This window comes from Macaca thibetana, chromosome 2 (genome assembly GCF_024542745.1).
Source record: "Macaca thibetana thibetana isolate TM-01 chromosome 2, ASM2454274v1, whole genome shotgun sequence".
Lineage (NCBI taxonomy): Eukaryota > Metazoa > Chordata > Mammalia > Primates > Cercopithecidae > Macaca > Macaca thibetana.
The window spans coordinates 97,517,748-97,537,769 of record NC_065579.1 but is presented as its reverse complement, the minus strand read 5'-3'; the positions used below and the strand labels follow the sequence as shown (position 1 = coordinate 97,537,769).

The 20,022-nt window shown below is 49.2% G+C and overlaps 2 protein-coding genes across 3 annotated transcripts in view; both read left to right on the top strand.

Annotated features, from left to right (window-relative positions):
- The window catches only part of ANO10 (anoctamin 10), a 240,035-nt gene extending 234,402 nt beyond the window's left edge, over positions 1 to 5,633 (top strand). For both annotated transcript variants that reach the window (XM_050780384.1, XM_050780385.1), the window contains exon 13: positions 5,004 to 5,633. In XM_050780384.1, coding sequence (XP_050636341.1) covers positions 5,004 to 5,072 — 69 coding nt within the window. In that variant the 3' untranslated portion in view covers positions 5,073 to 5,633. The remainder of the gene's footprint in view (positions 1 to 5,003) is intronic.
- HIGD1A (HIG1 hypoxia inducible domain family member 1A) overlaps positions 1 to 20,022 on the top strand; it is a 1,051,097-nt gene that overhangs the window by 475,610 nt on the left and 555,465 nt on the right. The gene's annotated exons all lie outside the window — the stretch shown is intronic.

Genomic DNA, 20,022 nt, shown 5'->3' with positions numbered 1-20,022 from the left:
GTTAGAGCCTTATGGCATCACCAAGCCCAGACAGCCTTGGACTTTTTAATCATTGTATGATGATATTTTCAGAACACTGTTTGAAGTAAACTTTCCAATAGAGATAACGAATAAAGTCTTTGTGAAAATAGGTGCTTCAGAAGCCCCACTCTCCTTTTTTGTCTGAATTGTCAGGCTTGATTTTTGCCCTGACTCTAGCTGTATGTCCTCAATAAGCTGTGTAGCCTTTTGAGTCCCCAGGGCCATGTCAGTGACACCTGTAGAGAAGCCCGTGCTTGTGGTTGCAAGGCGTGAATAAGGGGTGTGTGCACAGCCTGAGTGCAGGAGGCTCGAAGTTGATCCTCCCTTCTTCCCTGCCATTCCCTTCTCAGGGAGACTTGGAGGGTGGCTTCGTTTCAGGCAGTGGCTCTCCGCCTCACCTGCATGTTAGAATCACTTGGGAAGCTTTGAAAAGTCCCTGTGCCCAGGCCACACTTAGGTGCATTAAATCAGATTCTGGGTGGGGGAGTAGGAATGAGTAATCATGATGCTCTGTTCTCAGGCCTGCACACCTAAGGCTAGGGTGGCTCAGGGGAGCCAGGTGCTGCTGCTGGGCTGAACTGGCCTGAGAACTCCATTCCCAGACACCCTATGTGGCCACCAGCCTGGCTCCATCCCAGCCACTGCACCCTGCACTCAGAGGACATGAATGGTGAGGCCACTGGTGAACAGTAACTGGTGACACATGGGATTTTCTATCCTTCAGTCAAGGGCTCCCCAGACAGATTCCTTCTGTAGGTTGTGGTTTGGGAGGGGGACAGGGGTGAGAAGGGGTAATGGAGTAGTTGCTAGTAGATTTCAAATTGAGCAGGAGATGTAATCAAATGGTAGTGATTCCCTGAATGCTATGAATAGAAGGATCCTAAAGTTTATTGTGGGCTCAGCCAGAGGGAGTCTCTGCTACAAGGCTGGGAGGGAGAAGGGGTCATTTCAGGTTCATGGTGTCCACCGTGGTTATCACGAGTCTATGGAGTCCACCGTGGCCATTCCAGGTCTGTGGGAAGCGTTGCAGTTCTCAGAAAGTTTTCTGTACTTCTCCAAAGAGAAAAGGGGATCCAGTCACACAGTCTTCCTCAGGTCAAGCTGTGCATTTGGCCAACACACTTAATGATTGGGTTCCTATTATAATCATTAGTAATCATGATGCAAAAAACTACTGCTTTTTAAAGAATAATTTGGAGCATGGGTGTTTTAATGAGTCACAAGTTAGGGGAAAATTCCATTCTCTCTCCATTTTGATACTTTTTTGGAGAAGTTGTCAGCTCTATTATCTTGCTTATATTTTTATGAAGGTTTTAATTTAAGGATCCCCAAAGAAGCCAGGTTTTTTTTAAGGGGATAATGTTGCTCACTCCCACCCCACCCACCCTCCAGCCAGGTTTGTTAAGGAGAAGAAGCCAAAGAGCTGAGCTGCCAGAGGCAGCCTGGTGCCTAGGCACTGTCCCAGCCCACTCAGCCAGCGCCTGCAGTATGGCCTGGGAGAAACCTGTTTCACCCCTTGTGGCCCAAGCTTGCTTATTTGTGAAAGGTGACCGACAACAAATCAGAGATTTGCAAGCCTGGGATAGCCAGTGGAAAAACTCAAGGGCTCGTTAAAAATTCGAGTCTGGGGCCCACTGTAGGGCCTGCATTTAACCAGGTCTCAGGATTCTTAAGTGGCCATGAGACTGACTGTTCTTCAAGTTTCCTTCCTAATCATAAATGTTGTGATCCTGACGTCGCTTCTGCCAGTGCTCCCACTTCCCCATCGGGGAGGGTGTGGGAAGTGCTCTTGGACCAGGACTGTGATTAGGGCTCAGCCTCCTCTTCACCAGGAGGGCAGGTTTGCATCACAGTCACTACAGGGAAGACAAATGAGATATTCTTGTTGTAAGTCGCATGACCCCATACTGAGGGTTACAGACTCAGGAGTGGTAGATAGCAATTAGTTTACCTAAGAGAAGCTATCTTGGGGCCAGTCAGCCAGTAATGAGTATCTGTGGCTCTGACTCCATTTGCAGCCAAGGGAGGTAGAGGCCTGCCCCATTTACACAGAAAAGGTGTGGGTGTCAGCCACTGACTTCATGACAACTTAACTTGTCTCAGCAAAGCAGGCTGTTGCAGCTCATTTCCTCCAAATCACTTGGGTTTTTCTTTGGACTTTAGCTGCAGGTTTTAATTTCTGGTTCTGCCATTGGCTTAGGGTCTCCCAGCTGGAGATTGTGGGCACGGGCAACCCAGGGAGTTGAGTTGAGCCCCCCTCCATACCATGGCCGTGGGAGGGACAGTGCCCTTGGAAGGAAATCACCTGGTCTGCCACTGCCCTGTAGAGGCCCTGAGAGCACAGCCTTCCTGTCCCCTCCTGCTCTCCTGGCTGCCAAGTTCGCCTTGAGTCATCCCATGGCCATGGCCCAACTTGGGGATCACAGAACTCCAGTGAGACTTGATCATTCATGGCTTTAAAAGAAGCCTTGCTCCAGGGCAGGTGAAGGAAAGAGCAGAATTCTGCAAATGGCTCCTGCCTGGCCTGAGGCAAGGGAGGACTGGAGGGTCCCTGGCCATTCTTTCTACCTTTGCCACCAGCAGTGCAGTTCAGCGCAGATGACCTTGTGACCTCGCGGACATCCTCAGGCTCTTAGGTGCTGCCCTGAGCAAGGCAGGCACTGCAGGCGGGAGGAGCCCAGTCGAGTGAGTTCTGAGTTCCTTCCCCGAACTTGGGTGAAGCCCCCAACCCTGGGCCTGAGAGAAGGGGCTGTGGCCCTGAAGAAGCCCCTCATGGGCACATCAGTTATAAGGACAAGTGGGGGGCACCCCAGAAGCAGCCCCAGGAAGTGAGACAAAAGTCACATTGGGTTTGGTCATTCGGAGGAGAAGGCCCATCCACCCTGGCTGCTGTGGAGCAGGGCCCCTCCCAGAGAGCTGCTGGACGCTTCTGTGCCTGACCTCACGGGGCTTCCAGCCACACCTGCCTTGAAAGGAGCCTCAAATGCTCCCATTTTTATTTTCTTCCCCATGTGGAATGCCAGGGAAATGTGGCTGCAAGGTTCTGTGACAAGCTGGGGAATGTTCTGTCTTCATTACTGTTTTAGTTTAGTTAAATTTCCTGGGCACAGTGGCTCATGCCTGTCGTCCCAGCTACTTGGGAAACTGAGGCAGGAGGCTCCCTTGAGCCCAGGAGTTCGAGGCTGCAGTGTGATCACACCTCTGCACTCCAGCCTGGGCAATAGAGTGAGACCCTCTTAAAAAAAAAAAAAAAGACATTTTAAAAGTCGTATAAGTATTAAATGATAACAGCTAGAAGAGTCTGCAGTGAACCTGGGCTGAAATATTATAGTTTTTATTTATGGTGATATTTTATATCTGGAGTTAACAGCATGGGCTTGTGGGAAGACCTGAAATGTTAGTCATGGAAGAGGTAGCAGATGCAAAAAACTCCGGGGAGACTTTTACAGGGCCTGGCAGTTCAGCCTCTCTAGGTTTGTGAACTATTAATCAAACCATCTCTATCCCCCTGGCAGGATGAAGGTTATAGAAATCTTACAGTGGTGGGTCATTTGGACAGGGCATGTCCCTGGGCCCGTGTTAACTCCTGTGTCTACCCCCTACTCCAGGCCTGCTGAAATGCTGTGGCCCCTGCAGAAAGAACCCTGTCACCCCCACTGCTGATAACCTGGTCACCTTGACTCTCCGTAGCCCCCTTTCTTATCAAAAGTCATCTCCTAAGCCCTGCTTCGACATGGATAAGAAAGGGCCAGCCAGTCCCCTCCCCAAGCCAAATGCAGAGGGCTCAGCTTCCAGGAGCCATCACTGAGCTGCCCCATGGGAGACAGGCCAGGCTCAGAAAACAGGAGAATGGTCAGGAGTTGAGAGCGCCTTCCTGAGGCGCTGCAGAGCTAAAGGATCCTTAGAAGGGTAAGTTAAAGCAGCAGACAAGGGATTTCGATAGACAGCCTATGAAAGCGGCTTCTCCCACTGAAAGCCACAGGGAGCACGGTATTGCTTCCAGCCCTGTGTGGCCCTCGGGGCTCTCAAGATGAGTAGCCAGGTACTGGGGGCACCAGCCGCGTTTGCACTCAAGACTTTTGTTTTTCCATAAGTGAATCACTGTTATTGAAAATCTGTTTGAAGCCAACTTCCACAGTATTATAGTTATTCATTTATTCAACAAATAGGGCAGAACTGCAGTGGTGATTTCTAGCCACAAAACTGAAGTGTCTGGGAACTTCAGGGCTGGGGTAGGGGAAGGTAGAAGCAGCAGAACTGCCCCTCACACCGCTGCCTGGCTTGTGGGCACAGGCACTCCCTTCTGACACCTCCCTGGAAGTCTCCTATCCTGCCCTCCAGGAGGGCGCCTCTATCTCGATGTCACCCTCATGGAGACTTAATGGGTTGTTCCCAGTGAGGATGGGGGCAGAGGGGTCAGGGTAAGTCCTGTGGCTGTACTAGGGATAAAAGGCTGGTGAGAAACATCTGATGATTTGGGGCATCTGTTCTGTGCCAGGAACTTCGTGGACAACAATACTTGCAGCCACCCTGCAAAATATGCATTCTTGCACTCACTGCAGATTTGGAAACTCCGGCTCAGCGAGGTCAAACTGCCAGGGTCGCTCAGTGCCCAGGGGCAAAGCAAGCACTTGGTCCCAAGCCTATGCCCCATCCTCTCTCAGGCCCTGTCCCCCTATTCCTCTCATCCTGGCCATCCAGGGAGGAGACGCCAGCTGCTTCTCATTTCAGTGTCCTTAAAATCCCTGCTGGTCTGGGCTCACACAGTGCGACATTGCATTTCCACCACACCAACCGTCTGCCATCTCCTCAGAGTCAGACCCAGGGACTTGCTGGAAGCTGCAGGCAGCATCAGAGTCACCACTTCCCTGGGGTCAAAGGCGCTGGCCAGGCTTCCATAGAGAGCAGAGACTTCTGCCACTACTTAGGTGCCACTCCTTAGGCTTCTATGGCTCACCTGGTGTCCTATTTTCTCTTAACAGCAAATGAAGCTCGTGACCGAGAACCTGAAAGAGGAACCAAAGGAAAGCGGGAAGGAGAAGGCAACCTGAGAGCCCGGTGTGCCCAGCTGCCCTGTTGGCAGAGGCCTGTGTGCGACACCCACCACGGTGGTGGGGGATGGGTACTCGGGGCAGCATCGTGGCTCCTGAACCCAGACCCAATGCTTAGCCAAATGAAGTAGCTCCCATGTGACAAGCACCCGTCTCAGTTTCGCAGTGGCCCAGCTCAGGATCCTTGGCAGTTCCCCCAGCCCCACCCTGTCTGTTCCTTCCCAGGCCCCACACACTGCTCCAGCTGCCAACTTTGCTGCAAAGCCACTGCCACCCTTGAGCCTCTCACCATGAGTGAGCCACCAGCTCTCCATGTTCCCCTCACAGCAGTGTCACTCCCGGCCCCACCATGGCCCAGGGACCTGTGGACAGGTTGGGGATGGGGTGTGTACCCACTGTGCTCATCACAGGAGCCTCAGTTGAGAGCGGGGAACAGTAAGGCAGTGCTTCCCACGCTGGACCTCTTTCCTGGTTCTCTTTTGCAATATGTTAACAGACCCTTTATCAACATAAACAATAGTAACTGAGCTGTTAAAGGCAACCTCTCTGACTCCTGTTGCCCACATGGGGACTGCAGTGGGCTTCCCTGTTCTGAAACAAGCATGGGTGAGGTCACTGAAGGTGGAGTGGTGAGATCAGGAGCCCAGGGTGAGGGGCTTGGCTGGAGGCCAGGCACCAAAGCTTGTAGCTGAAGACTGGGCCATTTTTGAGAACGGCTGCTGCTGGTGGTTCCTGCCTACAGGGACACCAGGGCTTTCAAATGCAGGGTGTGCCCATGGTGCCAAGCCAAGGGCCAGCAGCCACTCCTGGTGCCCTTGCCTGGGCTTGGGCTTGCAGAGAAAAGGGCCCTCCTTGCCCAGTGGTGGTGCCCACCTCCCTAGCTGTGTCCATGGACTGCCCTGCATTCGCAGGCACAAGCATGCCATGTGCTGCCCACGTATACAGCCCTTCCCACCAGCACTGGCTATCCTGCTGTAGCCAAGATGCTGCAGACCCGTGGGCACCTCCACTCGGACAGCAGCAGATGCCCTGGCCCACCTGGAGAAGGTGAAGAGCCAGGAGGGCCGCCGTGCTTCCTGGTTGGCAGAGGCCTGTTTCCCTCAGCTCAGGAGTCAGGTACCTTGATCCCTCCCCCACCTCAGAGATGGGGCAGCCTCCTCAAGGCAGCTCAAGCACCACTTGTCTTTGGAGGTCCCGACTCTCCCTGTCTGCCCCTTCATGGGTGTTTGTGTTGGTCCTGCGAGCCCATCCTGTTTTCCAGAGTGGACACGCATCAGTGAGTTTTGCCCCTGCCCTTACATGGGATGAGCCACTCCAGGGCCTGTTATTCAGTGGTTGTTCAGTGTTTGATGGACAGTTTCTAGAAGAGGCTCATGTTTTGAAATGTCAGTCAATGGCAGCCACCAATATAGGCCTGAGTCTTGAGACCCCAGGATCTTTACTCTGTTTCAGCCTGGGTGCCTGTGTTTGCTGGGAAAGGAGAAAGTTGAAATGGCGCCCTTGGCACCAGCTCTTGGTGTCCCCCCATCCCCCAGAGCCCGGCTTTGGGAGTCAGTCGCATGAATGCAGTTGATTGTGAACCAGTGGGTCCTGGATGCCCGGAACGTCAAGCCACCGAATCACTTGCCGCCTGCAGGGCCGCGGAGCCAGACAGCCTCTTCCCAGCACTGTGACTGTGCCCTTCCCAGAAGCCGCCCATCTGCCCTTCCTCAGCGTCTGATTGGGCACAACTACACCGCTGAGCTAAGCCTTAGCCAGTCACTGCACAGGGGAGAACGGGACCCTCCAATGGGGCCAGACCTCAGGCACAAGGCCACGGGGGAGTGGATGTGGAACCAATCGGGTTGTGTCAAGAGGGATATTGGCAGGAGCGGGAGGTTGTGGCGGTTTGCTAGGCTCTAGCTGGCTGGAGGTGTGGCAAGTTCCTCTCTCTATCCCCTGGGCTGTCATGGATGCCATCTAGCAGGCCGCAGGTGCCCAGGACTTAGTGGCATAGTTGGAAGTAGGGGTAGAGGAACAGCGTGCCTGCTGCTCCACAGTCTGTAGCTCCCTCGTATCTAAGTTGGACTGAGGAAGACATCTAGGCCGATGCCGTCCCACCCACACCCTGGCCTCACACAGCCATTCCCTGCGGTCACGGTCTCCGCCTGGAACCCCGGCGGGCCCCCCTCCCTGCACCTCACTTCATCCCCCAGCCCTTCTGGCCACTGGCTCGCCCACTGTTCTCTTGTCGCTGGCCTCACCTCAGCCTCAGATCCAACCCCACCACGCCCCCGAGCGCCTCTTGAGGTCCCACTCTCCCCGGCAGTGCTGCCTTAGGGCTCCTAGTGACCCCGCCCAAGAGAACTTCCCCACTCTGACCACCCAGTTCCCCCGACACCCCTGAGGACTCCAGAGGGTGAAACCCCCTACCCCCACCCCCACCCGACGGTTGCAGCCCGCCTTCCTCCATGGCTTCCAAGAGCTAGGAGGCACCTGCTTGCGTGAACAGACGTGGACACCAGAGGTACCAGCCCCGCGCCTGGCCAAGAAAAGTGCCCAGAGGCAGAGCAGCCAAGAGTCAGGAGGCTGAGACTGCAGCGGCCCCTGAGGGACGGACGGGCAGGTAGGAAGGGCTTCGTAACCCCTGTCCAAACCCCTCATGGTACAGAGGAGAGAGGCCCACGCCAGGGAACCACAGGAGACTGAACCCAGGTATTTGGACCCCAGGCCCAGAGCTCTCCCGGACACCAGACAGCTTCCAAAGAGGACAGCTGGAGAGCAGCTGTGGGGCAGGGCGTGGGAAAAGAACCTTGGCCACCCAGGGGAGTCCCCAGTGAGTTAAGCGCAGGCCCCGTTCTCAAGCTCAAGCCCGTTCTGCCTGCGGCCTTGGAGAAGGGTTCCCAGGGAGCCGCCCCCGGCAAGTTGCTCAGACCGGCTCTACGCGCCCCGCGGCTCCTGGGGTATTTGCGCAGACTGCCCTGCCTGAGCGCTCCTGCCTCCCTCAAAAGTGGCCAGGGGGCCGGGCGCGGTGGCTCAAGTCTGTAATCCCAGCACTTTGGGAGGCCGAGACGGGTGGATCACGAGGTCAGGAAATCGAGACCATCCTGGCTAACATGGTGAAACCCCGTCTCTACTAAAAAAAATACAAAAAACTAGCCGGGCGAGGTGGCGGGCACCTGTAGTCCCAGCTGCTCGGGAGGCTGAGGCAGGAGAATGGCGTGAACCCGGGAGGCGGAGCTTGCAGTGAGCTGAGATCCGGCCACTGCACTCCAGCCTGGGCGACAGCGCGAGACTCCGTCTCAAAAAAAAAAAGTGACCAGGGATACATCCCTAACCTGCCTCCCTCAAGCCGTGAGATACAAGCTGTCTCCAAGTCCCACAGATTGTCACTGGGACTTGACCCCCCAGTTGGGGTTTGGCGGCAGGCCTAATTCACTTCACAGCCCAACTCTTCTCTCTCACACAACCAGCCCAGACCGTGTTGAGCCCTGTGCCATGACACTTCCTAGATGCCCTCCCCATAGGGGAGGGCTATCCCACTCCACACAGGCGGCTCCTCTCACTCTCCAGGGCACTAAAGCCCCACACAGAGGCCAACAGAAACCCCAGAGCATCCCAGGGCTGCAGCCTCGAGGCAGGGGGATCAGGCGGTGGACCCCTCCCCCTCACAGCAGCCACACTGCGTACTCCACATTAGCAGCTCAAAAGCTCAGACTTGAGAACAAATCTTTATTTTAGCAGCTTCACTAGCAAATAAGCGAATGCTCATGGCCAACCGGTCCTGCAGCAAAGCTAGTCAAGTGCCCTCTGGGTCACAGTTGCCTCACGCTGTCCCCATTTAATAGAGGAACCCTGAGGTTTGCAGGGTTCAAGTGATTTCTCCATAGCCCATGTCCACCCACATCTGTCCTTTGCCATCTCTGCCAAGTCCCACTACCCCACAGCCTCTGCCCAGCACCTGAGACCCGTGTTCCCAGACTCAGACCCTGCGGCTCCTGCCCTTCTTCCAGCACGAAAGTAGCAACAGGAAGGAGGAAGGCCGAAGGCCACACACTGAGGACCGAAGGGTCCAGACTGGTCCTTACTAAGTTTAAGAACCCCATGACCCTGTAAGGACAGTGCCTGGCCAGTGCCTTGATAAACAGCCAGACAGCGTGGGCCTTGGGGAACTTCTTGCCAGTAGCTGGGTCTACAAAGCTGCCAGACTCCAGGCCTCCCCGCATGCGCTCCATGCCCCATCCAAGGGACCTGACAGAAGAGAAGGGACCTGACAGAACCTGGAGCCTCCAGCACCTGCAGGAGCCCAACAGGACACAGCCAGGGCAGCTGTGTCCTCAGGCTTGGGAACACCCTTCTGCCCGGACCACAAGAGGGGCCACAGTCACTTGAGGGGAAGGAAGATGCTTTTCCTGGTCCTGGGAAGGGACCCAGTCAAGTAGGCACCATGGAAGGGTGTGGGGAGCCGCTCATCCCAACCCTCTAAGAGTCAAAGTTAGGAGGTCTCGTGAGCTAGCCCAGGGCCCCAATCAAGACCTGAACCCAGCCTGGCTGGGGCCAGGCTCAGCAACAGGGCCTTACGTTCCTCTGAGTGTGGCCACAGACCCCTGGAGAGCATCGTCTAGACCTTGTTCCATGCAGATGCCCAGTGCCACCACCCAGGCCTGAGAAGCCACATGGTGATGGTTTGGCCCAGGAATCTGTATGTTTGACAATGCCTGCATCAGATGCTGTTGCACACTGAAATCCGAGAACCATAGCAGGGTAAAGGGCCTTGCTGATTTCTGCCCAGGAGCAGCTGATGCTGAAGGCCCCTGCAGAGCCAGCCTCCTTCCCTGCTGACTTGTCACCATGGGGGCAGGTCTGGGGTGCTTCTATGGGGCTGTCAGGGATCTAGAGCCACAAGTGTCCTGGGCCTGAACAGGATCCAAAGCAGAAAGGAGTAACAAGGTGCGGGACCCAAGAGACCAGCTTCCTCCCTACCTGGCGTTGGATGACTGACATCTCCCACCACCCTCTGTAAGCCTTGGAGGTTCTTGGGCAATTCAGAGATGGCAGCAGTCTCCACTCAGGAGGGAGGAAACCCTTGGCTTCCTGCTGATTGGTATGTGGGGGCCTCACATGATAGAAAAGGGAGGTCTGATGAAGTTTGTCCCCTAAGTTTGTGGTACAGATCACGCTGATTGCATTTGGCTCAAGAAAGGTGGCCTCCTCGCTAGATCTTATAGTGCTGGTGAATTTCTTCAGTGAAAGGGGAAAACAGTGGCACAGAGCACATGGATTATGAGGCTCCTTCACTTGTATTATTCCCACCCACCCATTATTACCTCCTGTTCTCACCTGAGAGTCCCACAGCCCAGGGGGTGGATAGATGCAGTCACCGCAAGAAGTGGGGGCAGAGCTTCCAGGCCAGCGGACCCTCTGTGGGAGAAAGGAAAACGCACCCCCAAGTCTCCCAGGGCCCAGGCCTGGGCAACCAGCTGAGGTGTGAAGAGCTTCTGGCCAAATCATCAAATTAAAGTGTGCTCAGTACAAGGAAAATCACTGTATATTTCTGAAAAAGTAACCAGAAGGGCAACAGTAGGGTAGACGTGGATACGTGGATATGTACCTCCCTTTACATAACTGTCTGGCTTAGAAAACAGAAACCAAAGGTGTCTCCGTCCTAAGGAAGACTGAAGAGCAACTCAACGTCACCTCTACCTCCCCTTCCCAGAACACAAGGCCACAAACTGGCACCCAGAGTTTGTCCTAGCAAGTGGGGTCAATAAAGACAGGGAGGGCAATAGTGTGGCACAAATGACTGCTTTCTGGGACTTGCCCGCCCTTCTGCCACCATACTGGGGTGCCCTGCCTGGTCATGGTGCCCTTGTAAGCCGTTTGCTGCAGGAGCTGCTCTCCAGCTATAAATGGCTCTGTAGCTGCTGGCATTTGCACCACAGCAGAAGGAAGAATGCAGGTTGGAATTCGCAATAACAACCTGAATCCAGTGACATGGTAGGCCTCCACCTAAAATATGTCCAGGATTTTGCTGCAATTCTTGCACAAACATGTTAATGACATTGATTCCTAATGGACAGAAGGCATCTTGGGGACTGAGAGACACTTCTTGCCTAGTTCCAATTTCCTCTCAGACAGCTGGTCCCAGGGAATGGCCATCCAGACCAGGGAAGCTTCCTAGCACTGGAATTCTTTGGGAAATGTTGTGAGCCCAGGTCTTAGCCCCTGAATCCGAATGGTTCCTCATCATGAGGTATAAGAAGCGGCTTCACCTAATATCATCTACACGCCTACAATCTCTTAGGACCAGATGTGTCACGGAATTTTGACTTGTTCAGGTGTTAGGTAACAAGATGCATATACATGTGTTATGCAACAGCTTGAGTGTGGTATAAAGTGGACTCCTATAGTCAATTGCCTTAATAATTGCTTTCCTCAGCCCTCTGTTACCAAAAGGTCAAAGGCAAAGTCAAGATAGTGCCATCTTCTCACACCTCTCCCCACCCACCTGGGCAGCCTGAGGAGTGGGCTCCAGGATCAGGTTAACAGTGCATCCCTGGCCAAGACTCTTTCCTTTTCTGAGTCTCATTGCCCCCTGCAAACGAAATGCAAACAAGAGCCTGCCCTGCCCATCCCTTTCTGTGGGGTTCCATCAGAATAACATCCACATTCTCTGGCTTTTAAGACTCTGAAGTCTGCCTTTGAGAAGAGGTTCACACACCGTGCCTCTTTTGCTCAAGACTTTTTTTTTTTTTTTTTTTTTTTTTTTTTTAGACAGAGTCTCGCTCTGTCACCCAGGCTGGAGTGCAGTGGTACGATCTCAGCTCACTGCAAGCTCTGCCTCCCGGGTTCACACCATTCTCTTGCCTCAGCCTCCCGAGTAGCTGGGACTACAGGTGCCTGCCACCCTGCCCAGCTAATTTTTTTATATTTTTAGTAGAGATGGGGTTTCACCATGTTAGCCAGGATGGTCTCGATCTCCTGAACTTATGACCCACCGCCTTGGCCTCCCAAAGTGCTGGGATTACAAGCGTGAGCCATCATGCCCAGCCTTATTTTTTTTATTATTATTTTTTTTTTAGACAGAGTCTTGCTCTGTCACCCAGGCTGGAGTACAACGGTGCAATCTCGGCTCACTGCAACCTTCGCCTCCTGGGTTCAAGCAATTCTCCTGCCTCAGCCTCCCAAGTAGCTGGGATTACAGGTGCCCGCCACCATGCCCAGCTAATTTTTGTATTTTTAGTAGAGACAGGGTTTCACCCTATTAGCCAGGCTGGTCTCGAACTCCTGACCTCAGGTGATCTGCCCACCTCAGTCTCCCAAAGTGCTAGGATTAGAGACGTGAGCCACTGTGCCCGGCCCTCCTCTGAGGCTCTTCGTGGCACACAGGTCATGAGTCAGTGGACAGGCAATGAGAATTTCGGGTTGAGAGCAGCATGGGTGAGCTGGAGAGAGCTATGGAAGGGAAGGTGTCCAGGCAGAGCCAGGGGCAGGAGCAGGGTAGCTAAGAGGGAAAGAATTCCCATTTCCAAGACCCTCCATTCCTTTCTTGAGCACCCACCTGTGTTCTAACCCCCTCTCTCCTCACACTTCCAGAGAGGCCCCCACAGGACCTACTTCTAGGTTTTTTAAAAATTCCCTTCGGCCTCAGGGGGACCTCTGGCTCCCAGGCTGCACAGCCTTTGTGAGAATTCTCAGGCTTACCTGCTGGTGTCCCACTCTCTGGCCCTCCACTCCCCACCCCCACATTTGAGTGGTCCCTGGGCTTCTGTCTCAGGCCTTTGCTGCCTTCTCTCAGCCTAAGCTCTCACCAAAGTCTCCCATTCTCAGGGGTGAGAGCATTTCCTCAATACTTGCAGAGCACAGATCTACAAAGGGATCCCTCAGTCAGGTGCAGAATCCACAGTGTAAAATGAAAATGCAATGCCCTTTTTCAAACATTCTTGAGAATTTTATCTTAGGCTGGGTGCAGTGGCTCACACCTGTAATTACAGCATTTTCGGAGGCCGAGGCAGGTGTATCACCTGAAGTCAGGAGTTCGATACCAGCCTGGGCAACACAGTGAAACCCTGTCTCTACTAAAAATACAAAAATTAGCCGGGTGTGGTGGCGCACGCCTGTAGTCCCAGCTACTCAGGAGACTGAGGTGGGAGAATCACTTGAGCCCAGGAGGTGGAGGTTGCAGTGAGCTGAGATCGTGCCACCATATTCCAGCCTGGCAGAGTGAGACTCTGTCTCCAAAAATTTTTTTATTTTATTTTTTAACTTTTAAGTTCAGAGGTACATGTGCGGGTTTGTCATATAGGTAAACTGTGTCATGGAGGTTTGTTGTACAATTATTTCATCACCCAGGTATTAAGCCTAGTATCTATTATTTTTCCTGTCCTCTCCTTCATCTCACCCTTCACCTTTGGGTAGGCCTCAGTGTCTGTTGTTCCCCTCTATGTGTCCATGTGTTCTCATCATTTAGCTCCCACTTGTAAGTGAGAACATGTGGTATTTGGTTTCCTGTTCCTGTGTTAGTTTGCTAAGGATAATGGCCTCCAGCTCTATGTATATTGCAGCAAAAAACAAGATCTGGTTCTTTTTTTTATTGCTGCGTAGTATTCCACGGTGTATATGTACCACATTTTCTTTATCCAGTCTATCATTGATGGGCATTTAGGTTGATTCCGTATCTTTGCTATTGTGAATAGTGCTACAGTGAACATAAATGTGCATGTCTCTTTATGATAGAATGATTTATATTCCTTTGGGTATATATCAAAGGTATATACCCCTTGGTATGTTAATAGTTCTGTTTTTAGCTCTTTGAGGAATTGTACTTTCCACAATGGCTGAAATAATTTACACTTCCACCAACAATGTATAAGAGTTCCTTTTTCTCCACAACCTCACCAGCGTCTGTTTTGACTTTTTAGTAATAGCCATTGAGACTGGTGTGAGATGGTATCTCATTATGGTTTTGATTTGAATTTCTCTAATAGTCAGTAATGTTGAGCTTTTCTTCATATGCTTGTTGGCCACATGTATGTCTTCTTTTGAGACGTGTCTGTTCATGTCCTTTGCCCACATTTTAATGGGGTTGTTTTCTTCTTATAAATTTAAGTTCCTTATAGATGCTGGATATTAGACCTTTGTCAGATGCATAGTTTGTAAAAATTTTCTCCCATTCTGTAGGTTGTCTGTTTACTCTGTTGACAGCTTCTTCTGCTGTGCAGAAGCTCGTTAGTTTTATTAGATTCCATTTGTCCATTTTTGTTTTTGTTGCAATTGCTTTCAGCATTTTTGTCATGGAATCTTTGCCCATTCCTATGTCCAGAATGGTATTGCCTATGTTGTCTTCCGGGGTTTTTATGGTTTTGGGTTTTACATTTAAGTCTCTGACCTGTCTTGAGTTGATTTTTGTACATGGTGTAAGGAAGGGGTCCAGTTTCAGTTTGCATCTGGCTAACCAGTTATCCCAGTACCATTTATTGAATAGGGAGTCTGTTCCCATTGCTTGTTTTTGTCAGCTTTGTCAAAGATCAGATGGTTGTAGGTGTGCAGACTTATTTCTCGGCTCTCTATTCAGTTCCATTGGTCTGTGTGTCTGTTTTTATACCAGTACCATGCTGTTTTGGTTACTGTGGCCCTATAATATAGTTTGAAATCAGGTAACATGATGCCTCCAGCATTGTTCTTTTTGCTTAGAATTGCCTTGGCTATTCAGGCTCTTTTTTGGTTCCATGTGAATTTTAAAATAGTTTTTTCTAGTTCTGTGAAGAAGGTCATTGGTATTTTGATAGGAATAGCACTGAACCTGTAAATTGCATTGGACAGTATGGCCGTTTTAATGATATTGATTCTTCCTATCTATGAGCATGGAATGTTTTTCCACTTTTTAGTGTTATCTCAGATTTCTTTGAGCAGTGTTTTTGGTTTGTTTTTTTGTTTTTCAGAAGGAGTCTCACTCTGTCGCCCAGGCTGGAGTGCAGTAGTGCGATCTCAGCTCACTGCAACCTCTGAGCAATATTTTGTAGTTCTCATTGTAGAGATCTTTCACCTTCCTGGTCAGCTGTATTCCTAGATATTTTACTCTTTTGTGAAAATTGTGAATGGGATTGCCTTCCTGATTCGGCTCTTGGCTTGACTATTGTTGATGTATAGGAATGCTAGTGATTTTTGTACATTGATTTTATTTCCTGAGACTGCTGAAGTTGTTCATCAGCTGAAGGAGCTTTTGGGCTGAGACTATGGGGTTTTCTAGATATAGAATCATGTGTCTGCAAACAGGGATAGTTTGACTTCCTCTCTTCTTATTTGGATGCCCTTTATTTCTTTCTCTTGTCAGGATTTGCCCTGGCCAGGATCTCTAATACTGTGTCGAATACGAGTGGTGAGGGAGGACATCCTTGTCTTGTGCCAGTTTTCAAGGGAAATGCTCCAGTTTTTGTCCATTCAGTATGACATGGCTATGGGTTGGTCATAGATGGCTCTTATTATTATTATCATTATTTTTCAGATAGAGTCTCACTCTGTTGCCCAGGCTGGAGTGCAGTGGCATGATTTCCACTCACTGCAGCCTCCACCTCCCAGGTTCAAGCAATTCTCCTGCCTCAGCCTCCCAGGTAGCTGGGGCTACAGGCATGTGCCACCAAACCCAGCTAATTTTTGTATTTTTAGTAGAGACGGGGTTCCAGCATGTTGGCCAGGCTGGTCTTGAACTCCTGACCTCATGATCCACCAGTTGCGGACTCCCAAAGTGCTGGGATTACAGGCGTGAGCCACCATGCCCGGCCAGATGACTCTTACTGTTTTGAGGAACCTAGTTTATTGAGAGTTGAACATGAAAGGGTGTTGAATTTTGTTGAAAGCCTTTTCTGCATCTGTTGAGATAATCATGTGGTCTTTGTCTTTATTTCTGCTTATGTGATGAGTCACATTTATTGAGTTGCATATGTTGAACCAACCTTGAATTCTGGGGATGAAGCCTACTTGATCATGATGGATAAGCTTTTTGATGTGCTGCTGAATTTGGCTTGCCAGCATTTTGTTGAGGATTTTTGCATCAATGTTCATCAAGGACATTGGCCTGAAGTTTTCTTGTGTCTCTGCTAGGTTTTGGTATCAGGATGATGTTGGCCTCAAAGAATGAGTTAGGAAGGAGTCCTTCCTCCTCAATTTTTTAGAATAATTTTAGCAAGAATGGTGCCAGCTCATCTTTGTACATCTGGTAGAATTTGGCTGTGAATCTGTCTGGTCCTGAGCTTTTTGGGGGTGGTAGGCTATTACTGATTCAATTTGAGAGCTCATTATTGGTCTGTTCAGGGATTCAGTTTTTTCCTGGTTCAGTCTTGGGAGGGTGTATGTATTCAGAAATTTATCAATTTCTTCTAGATTTTCTAGTTTGTGTGCATAGAGGTGTTCATAATATTCTCTGATGGTTATCTGCATTTCAGCGGGGTCAGTGATAATATCCTCTTTGTTGTTTGTTTCTGATTATGTTTATTTGGATCATCTCTCTTTTGCTCTTTATTAGTCTAGCTAGCAGTCTATTTTATTAATGTTTCCGAAGAAACAACTCCTGGATTCGATCTTTTGAATGGTTTTTTTGTGTCTCAATCTCCTTCAGTTCAGCTCTGATTTTGGTTATTTCTTGTCTTCTGGTAGCTTTCTTAATTTCAGCCTAAATTTCATTATTTACCCAAAAGTCATTCAGGAGCAGGTTATTTAATTTCCATGTAATCGCATGGTTTTGAGCAATTTTCTTAGTCTTGATTTCTAATTTTATTGCACCATGGTCCAAGAGAGTCACTGGTATTTCACTTCTTTTGCATTTGCTGACGATTGTTTTATGTCCAATTGTGTGATCAATTTTAAGAGTATGTGCCATGTGGCAATGAATTTTAAAACAACAGCAAAGCGTCAAACTTAATGTGGGACTCTTCTAAGTGTGGTGCCCCCAAATGAGTATACAGGTCACATACACACATGAAGCCAGCTCTGCCAGCCAGACATTGACTCAGTCTTGTTTCCACCTTCATGCTGGTCTTCCTGTTAGTAACTGTTTCTACCAGTGCCCCCACCCCAACCCCCACTCTTTTCATCTTCTAATCCAGAAACCTTGGAGTCCTTGTAAAAGGATAAAGGAATCAAGATGCAAAATGAATTCTGTCTCAGCAATGTCCACTGCTACCTCCTGTGGCTCACACAGGGACCTCCAGATGATCGGAACCCTGCTCACACTCTTCAGTTCTCCACTGTCTACATTCTTCCTCCCTGCTTCGCCCTTCTTTGAATTCCCTGACCCTGATAGCGGTGCTGTGCAGACACATCACCACCTCTGATCCATCAACTTGTGCTAATTTAAATCACCATTTTCTTCTCCAAGGGCATTATGAACTGGCAAGAACCACCATTTTTTTTTTCTCTTCTGACTTCCCAATCTGTAACGCCTTGCTCAGAGTGAGGTGTCCAGCAAGTGCTTAGTCCTGGATCCAGGGGTCCTGAAAAATACGACTCTCTCCCTAGTAGTCACAATGTCCTTAGGCCCTACTAGCTCAAAAAGGGCTACATCCTATTTCCCCTTCTCGTCTGTCTCTCCCCAGATCCCAGAAGTCGGAGAAACCTCTTCCCTGCTGAGCAGCTGTAGGGGGCAGAAGGGCCATGGATTAATAGCCACTTGAAGTCTGACATGTCCTGTGTTTGGCCTCTTCAAGGACTAGGAAGGAGATTATTGCAGCCAGAGCTGAATGAGCAAGTTGAGAGAAGCAGATGTGGTAACTGGGGCAGAGGACAGATGAGGGCCTTGTGGGCCACCACACAGGATTAGACTTTTAAATCTGAGATGGGAAGCCATGGAAGGATTTTGAGCAGGGGAGTGACCCACTATTTAGACTGCTGTTTCTGGCCATGATGGAATTAGAGGAATTTGATTGACCCTCTTGCTTTAAACAACTAGGAAACCAAACAAAATATATGGAGCAATAGTTTCCAGACATTGAGCAACACCCGACAGAAGGGAGGCAAATGAGGTGAGTCTTGTGAGTTGAATGCCCCAGCTGACTGCCCAAAGACAGTTGCCAGAACACAGAGAGGGAGAGCCCAAATAGTCTGGTTGAGTTGAGCAAGTAGTTTGAAGTTCAAGATCAATGTGCAGGGCAGAGAGGAGGGAGCTGCACAGATAGTGAGCAAGCTCCAAAAGAAAATCTGTGGTCTTTGGTTGAGTACTGATCAGTACTTATGAGAAAACTACCCGAAGCTGGAGAAAGAACCACTGGAAAGCAGCAGGCTGAACAATGCTCAGAACTTACCCAAGGCTGGGAATAGTTCATGTTCCTACCAGCCAGAAGAGAAAAAAATCTCAAGAGTCCCTAGAGAGGTACTGCCTCAGTAGTGGGCCAAATTAGCCCTAGACTGAAGACTGCTCAGGATCTACCCTAACAGTTTAAAAGCAAGACATGAATGATCCAATTATTTTAAGTAACTGCATTCCAAAATGAAATCCAACACTTCATATACGAATACAAAAAAATTCCAGCATTCAACAACAAAACAAACAAGCTTTGCAATAAAAGTAAATCAATTTTTATACCAAATGATATCTTTCATAAAGGAAAAATAATTTTTCAGACAAGCAAAAGCTCACAGAATGTAATGCCAGCAGATCTGCATTATATGAAATGTTAAAGAATGTTCTACAGACAGAAGGAAAACCAAAGTGTGGATCTACACAAAGAAATGAAGAGTGCTGCAAATGACAAATATGTAGCTAAAAGACTCCCCCCCACCCATGTTTAATCCCTTAAAAACTAGTTAAAACAATATTTATATATACAAAAATAAAATGTATGACAACACTAGTATAAAGAACAGGAAGAGGAAAGTAGAGGCATACAGTTGCAAGGTTTTTATACTCTACATGAAGTGATATATTAAGATAAGACTGTGATATAATAAAATACATGTACTGCAAATCTTATAGCATCCACTGAGAAACAAGAGGTACAGCCAATAAGCCAACAGTGGAGATAAAATGGAGTAACAAAAGGTGCTCAGTTAAACCAAAACAAGGTAGTAAAAGAGGGAAAAAGAACAGACGAGACAAATGGAAAACTAGGTAGGTTTAAACTCAACCATATTGACAATTACACTAAATGTAATACATCTAAACCCTCAGTAAAAGACAGGCATTTGCTGATGGGATGAAAAAGCAAGCTCTAACTATATGATATCTACAAAAAACAAACCTTAAACATAAACACACAATAGGTTAACAGTAAAGAATGGAAAAAGATATATTCTCATAAGTCAAAAGCTGGAGTGACTATATCACTATCACACAAAGTAGATTTCAGAACAAATAATTTACCAGGCATAAAGAGGGAACATTTCATGAGGAAAGAGATCAATCCATTGATATGACATAACAATCTTAAATGCATATGTACCAAACAACAGAGCTTCAAATTTTCTAAAATACCACTGCTAGAACTAAAAGGAGAAACAGACAAATCCACAACTATAGTTGGAGATTTCAACACTCCTGTCTCAATAATTGACACAGAAAATCAGTAAGAATATAGAAAACTTGAACATTATCAACCAACTTGAACGAACTGACATGTGTAGAACACTCCACCAATAGCACTTTCCAAGCACTCAGGAAACATTCACCAAGATAGGTCATATGCTGGGCCATAAAACAAGTTTCAAAAGATTTAAACTGTACAAAGCATGCACTGATAAAAATGGAATTAAACCAAAAATTATAGAAACGTATGTGGGAAAACCCCAAATATCTGGAAACTAAACACCTTTCAAAACATGGTATGTTTTAGCCTTTAAAATTATCTCTCATACTGCTAAGTGGAAAATAAACGAGAAAGACAAGGGCAAAAGCAGGGAAACCCTTTAAGAGGCATTTACAGTTGAGTGCCATGGACTAGAGTGGTAGTGGTGGCGGCAACAAGAAGCCGTCAACTTTGAA